Here is a 7,138-nt window from a genome sequence, read left to right as displayed (position 1 = left end):
GCGGCGCTGGTAGGCGCGGCAGGGGAAACGGGTCGGGATGGAGCGACGAGGCCGACAACCGAAGACCACCTCCAGCGCAGCGCCGCATCAGTCCCCGGCTAAGAGGGATAGGAGGCTTAGCATGTTCGAGAAGGAGTCAGTGAGTGGAGACCGCGAGGCCTGAGGCAGCTTGCCCTCCCCTTACCAAGGCTCTGTGCGCTGTCAGTGCCGGGAGCCCAGGAAAAGCCAGCTGCCCCTTCCTCCCGCTTTTGTTTCTGTTTTTAACCCCGGGGGAACCGAGTTTAGGCGGAACAACGTCGTTTAGATGTTGAAGGCTCAGGATTTTTCGTTGTGAAATCCGAAGAGCTGTACGTTAACTACTAGAAAGTTTTTACAGGTCGTCCTCAATTGTTTTCAGAGTTGCAAATGTCCAGAGTTGTCCAAAATATAATTTGAACGGTTGTATTACGCCCTATAAAAGCAATTTTAGTATACACAAAGTTTACCAACCCCAAGTGAGTTTATACCATATAGATGGACATTAATATACACACCCACATATATACATGGAAAAAAGCTGACATGCAAAGATCAATGAAGTGCTTTTAAAGAATGTTAGTTCTGTTGTTTTTAAGGATAAGGAAAAAATGAAAATATTCTAGTTATTTCTCTGATATCAATGGGAAAAATCATCATTTCAGTAGAACACTGGCATATCTATATGGTTGTCCTTTGGAAACCATTAATCAGGACCCCATCATCTTTTGAGGCAATAAGGGAAAACAGTTTGCTCAAGGATGCAAAACTAATAATGCTGAGCTTAAAACCCAGAACACCTGGTGGCTTCTTTCCATACCACTTCATACGGCTCATGAATGATTGGTAGAAGGAAGCTAGATACAACAGAAGGCGGCACAAATTTTTGGAAACTGAATTACTTCAGGATCACCTGCAGTGCTGACATTTCAGGTTTTAATGTCTCTTTAGTGACAGTGTTTTACAGAAAAAAGAACAAACAGGAAAAAAGCAGGTATGCACCGTTTAAACACCTAGGAAAAACCCAGAACAATGAGCTATGCCTATTTCCCAAACATTGCACTATATTAAAGCTTGGGTTACCAACAGTAAATGAAGCTTTCTATACTTTGAGACAGACAAGAGTGGCTTCCATGAGTCTACTGCCTATCTTGAAAGTTAAGCGAGCCCAGATTCAACATGAAGATACATTTTTAGTAAAATCTAGAAGCAAGGATGCACGGGCTAAGTCGTCTTATTTGAAACATATTTAGTGTTCTTAAAATCTTAGTCTTCTGAAGGCGAAGACTTTGAATAGGTCAGTAATTTAAAAATTAAAGCCGAAACCCCTCGTGTTTGCTAACCCTAACACTGAATGTTATTTTCACCGTTCAAAGTGTTCAGTGGTTTCTCTGTTTTTGAGAATTTGAAAAACTCGGGACACACTTGAATCAATGTGAGCACTACTGTACTTGAACTGTCCTGTGTCCATTTATAAAAAGTTATTTTTGTTTTATGCATATGTGAGTGTGCCTGGGTGTATGTATAGGCCTCATGTGAGGACAGTGACTGCATTAGTTGGGAGCCACCTTGTGGTTGCCGGGAGCCACAGGGTCTTCTGCAAGAGCAGGAAGTGCTCTTAACTGCCGAGTTCCCTGTCCATATCTTTTTTCTAGTGGTAACTCATTTCTGACTGGGTAGGATTTTAGTGGTTTAGGTATCTACTTAAACTTTATACGAGGATGAAACCAAATAAGATTAATTTACTGAACTTAAAAAAAGAGGGTTAAGATGATGGCAGATGCAAACTGGAGAGACCTTCACTTCATGTGTCTTTGTCAGTTTAGTTACTTAGCTTTTTCTTCCTGTCTGTAAATTACTCCATCTTTCCAATCAGTTACATTTTTGCTTAGTAGGAGTTAGGTCATTGTAACCAGAGGTTACAAAATCTTAAAAAGATTACTAAAAAATTAGCAATTAGAGATATGTCAATCTCACTCAAGCATTTGAAAACCATAAACATTAGCAAATAGTATTTTCGTTCAATAATTGAATATCTCATTGGAAAAATGATGTAACTAATTTCAGTTTCTAGGTTTGTAAATAGGCTCCATGTACCTATCAGCAGCTTGCTTTGATAACAAATTTGATGTTATTTTAAATTATAAGGGTCTCATATCAACTGAAAGAATAAAATAATTTTAATAAGAGTATAATAAATCATGTGTCCAGTATTATAAATGAAGAAATACCAGAAGTGCAATTTTTAAAGTAGTCGGTTCACTAAGGGTTAATTTGAGGCTCCACATGATCTATTCCCAGAAGAATCATGCAATCTTGAAAACACAGTAGTTAGTTGTATCCCTTGAGTATATTGAAGTGCAAGAGAAGTCCCTTCTTAAGAGAGAGGGTAAATTATCCTTCCATAAATAAAAGCAGTGTCAGATAATGTGATTGGAATTAAGAGATTCAACATCACAGAAAGACTAGTAAACTTAGAGGCATGAGGGGAAAGTTCTCCGTATTCTATGTCAGGGAAGTACCTTAATCTTGTTATTTGAATCCCTAAAGAAAAACTGGAAGGGTAACAAATACTGTTCTAAATAATAGATGAAAAGTCACAAATATGAAAACTAAACCTTTAAACCAAAGAATCTCAGGGAATTCCAGGCATAAGAAACAAGGAATCTTGACGAGGCCTACTTGAAACCAGTGATATGAACATTTTTAAGGAAACTAAATGGGAAAATAGCAGGCTTCTCAGAAACAGTCTGTATCAGGAAACACTGAAGCATCATCATCTTTACTGAAAGAAAGCTAGATCTAGAATACTATACCTAGGTAAAATAAATGCAAACTATACCTAGAATATTTCACACAGCTAAAATAAAGCTAGACCTAGAATACCACAGTCAGCTAAAATATATTTCAAAACCAGAATTCCAAGCTCTTGATGTAAGGAAGTTGAAGTCCCTACATCTTAAATAACAAGTAAAAACTGGCAAACCAAAAGTCAGGTCTTAGAAAACTGATTCTTGGACAGATTACTACCATAAAAGTTTGTGACAGTTGGTACAGAGACTTAACATACCAAAGTTCAAACTCTTAAGTGATTAGGTTCTGAAAATCTGAATTGTAGCTGACAAATTACTAAACTCACCCCTCCTTGTGTGTGTGTTTATGTGGTATATGTGTATAATTCATAAATATACACACATATATAATTTTAAAATTCTAGAGAGGCTTCGTCATTGAGCAGTTTTGCTTTTAGCAAGAGATGGTAGTGATGTGTGTGTGTGTTTATGTAAATGTGCATGTATTTATGTTCTTCACAAAATATGCCCTCTTGAGAAATTACTAAACTACGCCTAACCTATTGAGATTTGCAAAATGTAGGTGACTTATTGAAAGGGAACCAACTCCAGCTCTTTCCAGATTTTCTGTTCTTAAGGAAAAGAAGGCAGCAGGGTGTAGTCAGAATACTTGAGAAACATTTGTGAAATTCACAGCTCAGAGGCCCAGGCTCTTTAAAGACATAAGACCTAACCACAGGATTTGGACTACATTGTTTTTTTTTTTCCCCTGCATTACAACCACATGACTAGCCTTTTACAGAAGTTCTGACTCTGAATTCAGTCTGACTACCAAGAAAAAAAAAAAAAAATGACAAGGCATACTGAATGGTAAATATCCCAAAAGAGAGCAGCATTAGACCCAAACACTACAGGAATAAAAGCATCAGTAGAAATGTCTAAAACAAATGATAGAAGGACACAGTCTGAAAAAGAAGAGAATGTTTTAAATTTTTCAGGCAGTTATAAAAGTTGTAAATTATTTATAATGGAAATCTCAGAGTGGAATATACGACAAATTAATTAAAATAACATCATAGGCCATGCCTTCAGTGCCAGGAAGTTCAGAGAATACAGCAGAAAAACATGCCAAAACAAAATCTATATGTAGGCACATATTCTCAAACTGCAGAAATTGAAGATGAAGAAAGTCCAAAAAGAAGCCAAAAGACAAAAATGTTACCTATAAGAGAAAACTATTCATATTCTCAGAAATAATACAAATGAAGTGAAAGTGTTCAAAGAAAAGTGACATCCTAGGATTTTATACCCTGCAAAACTACTCTCAAAAGAGGAAAAGAAATGGTTTTAGACAATAGTGAAAGAAATTTATCTCCAATAAATTGTCTTACAAAAAAATGTTAACAAAAATTTTAATAAAAAGGAAATAACGACAGAAATTTGAATCTACATCAAAGAGTATCAAAGAAAGACTAAAGGTTAATTAAAAAACCTTTATGTTCTTCTATCCACTCTAACAGCTGTTCTCAACTTGCGTGTCATGACTCCTGCAGGGGTTGCATATCAGATGTTCTGCATATCATATTTACATTACCGTTCATAACAGTAGCAAAATGATGGTTAATGAAATAACAACGAAATAATTTTATGGTTGGGGTCACCACAACATGAGGAACTGTATTAAAGAGTTGCAGCATTAGGAAGGTTGAGAAACACTGCTTTAACAGATAATGGTTTGTTAAAAATAACAGGAAATATATGTATGTATGTATGTGTGTGTGTGTATATATATATATATATATAATGTTTACATACAAATATATGTTAAATGTGTATATGTTAATGTACACTTGGTGAGATGAATGGCAGTGTAACAGAGCATGGGAGGGGAGAATTTGCATTATTTTCATCCATACTATTAGTGTTAGTTGAAAGTGGGTTTGGATTAGCTGCAAATGTATATTTCCAAATGCTAGGGTTAAGAGAGAAGGTAGAGGAGGTGAAGAAAGAGTAAGTAACATGCTAAGCAATTAGAGAAGAGGAATCATGTTTAATGCTTAGTTTAAAACACAACAGAAAAGCTTCAAAGGCAAGAAAACAGAACAAGGGCATCAAATAAAGTAGCAAATATGATAGACAGCAGTCAGTTGTACTAACAATCATTTTGAATGGGGTGTAAGTACAGCAATTTATAAACAGTTGTCAGAGTGGATTAAAATAAGAATGAACTATGTTTACATTAAGGTCACTTAAAATATACATACATAAAAGGAAATGGGTGGAGAAAGATACACTAATATGAAGTGGGAGTAGCTATAGACTTCAGACAAAGCAAAAATCAAAGCAAGTAAAGTAATCAGCAATGAAGTGGGCCATTGCATAATAACAATGGGGCCAGTTGCCTGGGAAACATTAATTCTTGCAAAAAATGCAAGTAGCGATACATTGAAACACGAGAGGAAAATGCATAGGTTTAAAGGAGAAATACACTAATCTACCATTATCGTGGAAAGTTTCAGTAATAAGTCTGTGAGAAAAATGAAGAATGCTGGATCTGGTTCTTGTAGAGCATCTGACTACTATGTGTGAGGCCCGAGGTTTGATCTTCAGCCCTGGAATTTTTTAAGTTTTTAATAAATTTTATTATAAAAACTTTAAAAAAAATGTGCTCTGACATTAACTAAATCCCAAGTCTAAACACCCCAGTGAACTGCTAGGCAGTTAGAATAACACACAAATACATACACACACACATGAATACACACACACACAAATTTCTACATGTATATGTATGCCTTAATTACTTTTCCACATGAATTCCATAGCATACACCACCAACTGCTGGCAAATAAGTACACCCAAAAACCCCTTAATTGTCCTTATGAATACTGATTAAAAAACTAAACACCCTATTAAAAATTAGCATGCAGTATTCAATTCTAAAAATTACATACCTGCTGAGCATGGTGATGCATGCCTTTAATCTCAGTACTCAGAGAGGCAGTGGCAGGCAGATTGCTGTGAGTTCAAGGCTAGTCTCGGCTACAAAGTGAGTCCAGGACAGCCAAGGCTACACAGAGAAACCTTGTATCAAAAAATATATATACACTATGTCTAAGTTTTCCAGAATGCAAAGATAGGTCATTATATAAGTCTCCCAATGTAGTACAGTACATAAAATGAAGCAGTAAGTTATATCAATTTATTAAGAAAACTCATTTTTGTTAAAATTTATCCTTTATACTGAACAAACAATAAAAATTGTCATAACATTTAAAAAGCTGCATATTAAAGGCCAATAACTAGCATAATATTTAGTGATAGAATTTGGCCTCTAATAAATAATATTTAATCAATAATAAATAAAATTTATCCTCTAAGGACTAGGGCAAACATCTCTATTCACCACTTCTTTTTTAAAAACTTCTTTTCTTTTATGTGCATTGGTGTGAGGGTGTCAGACCACCTGGAACTGGAGTTACAGACAGTTGTGAGCTGTCCTGTGGTTGCTCGGAGTTTAACTCGGATCCTTTGGAAAAGCAGACAGTGCTCTAAACCACTGAGCCATCTCTCCAGCCCTGTTCACCACTTCTAATCAACAGGAAACTGGAAATTTTAGCCAAGCAATTAGGCGTGGAAAAGAGATGTCTGGTTATTATGAAAATGAAGCTTGCCACTTTAAATAAGAAACTGGAATATTAACCCTGGGACTACTGTAGTGTTGTCCAACCTTTTGAAACTGCTACATATTGTTACCTAGAGTGTGCTGAGTTATAGTCATAGCCTGGGGTGTTTGCAGCCCACCAGTCAGGCACAGGTTGGGCACACCTGTAGGGCTCTAAATAATTATTTTGGACACTTCAGAAGGAAGCATCATGTAAAAAAAATCAAGTTAAAAAATCATAGACTGATATATCACATGCCAAAAATGGACTGATATGTGTGTATATATATATATATATATATATATATATATATACACATTTGTATATATATACATTTGTATATATATATATATTTGTATATATATATTTGTACATATATAGGCACAAATACATATGCTTTTTATTGTTTCAAGATTTAAAATGTATAATCCAAATATAATGATAACAAAATGTAAAACAGGTTTATGGATATTATTTTCATAATTACAGGTAGGAAGGAAGCATAAAAAGTTGTTTTGTCTTATCCCTCAGCCACTCTCTGGAGTCTACTTTTGTTTCTGGTCCTTTTGGACATTTTGTGGGTATTCTAAATATATGCACACAAATTTGTATAGTGTATGTCTGAGTTACTTTTCCTGTTGCTGTGATAAAATACCATTACAAAAG

The 7,138-nt window shown here is 35.4% G+C and overlaps 1 protein-coding gene across 1 annotated transcript in view; it reads left to right on the top strand.

Annotated features, from left to right (window-relative positions):
- The first annotated feature begins 2 nt into the window (after positions 1 to 2).
- Dynlt2 (dynein light chain Tctex-type 2) overlaps positions 3 to 7,138 on the top strand; it is a 13,716-nt gene continuing 6,580 nt past the window's right edge. The window contains exon 1 of the mRNA XM_055616103.1: positions 3 to 139. Coding sequence (XP_055472078.1) covers positions 38 to 139 — 102 coding nt within the window. The 5' untranslated portion in view covers positions 3 to 37. The remainder of the gene's footprint in view (positions 140 to 7,138) is intronic.

The sequence above is a fragment of the Psammomys obesus genome, unplaced genomic scaffold, assembly GCF_907164565.1.
Source record: "Psammomys obesus unplaced genomic scaffold, mPsaObe1.curated_primary_1811, whole genome shotgun sequence".
Classification (NCBI taxonomy): Eukaryota; Metazoa; Chordata; class Mammalia; order Rodentia; family Muridae; genus Psammomys; species Psammomys obesus.
The sequence above is the reverse complement of the archived record's forward strand: the minus strand, read 5'-3'. Positions and strand labels throughout refer to the sequence as shown.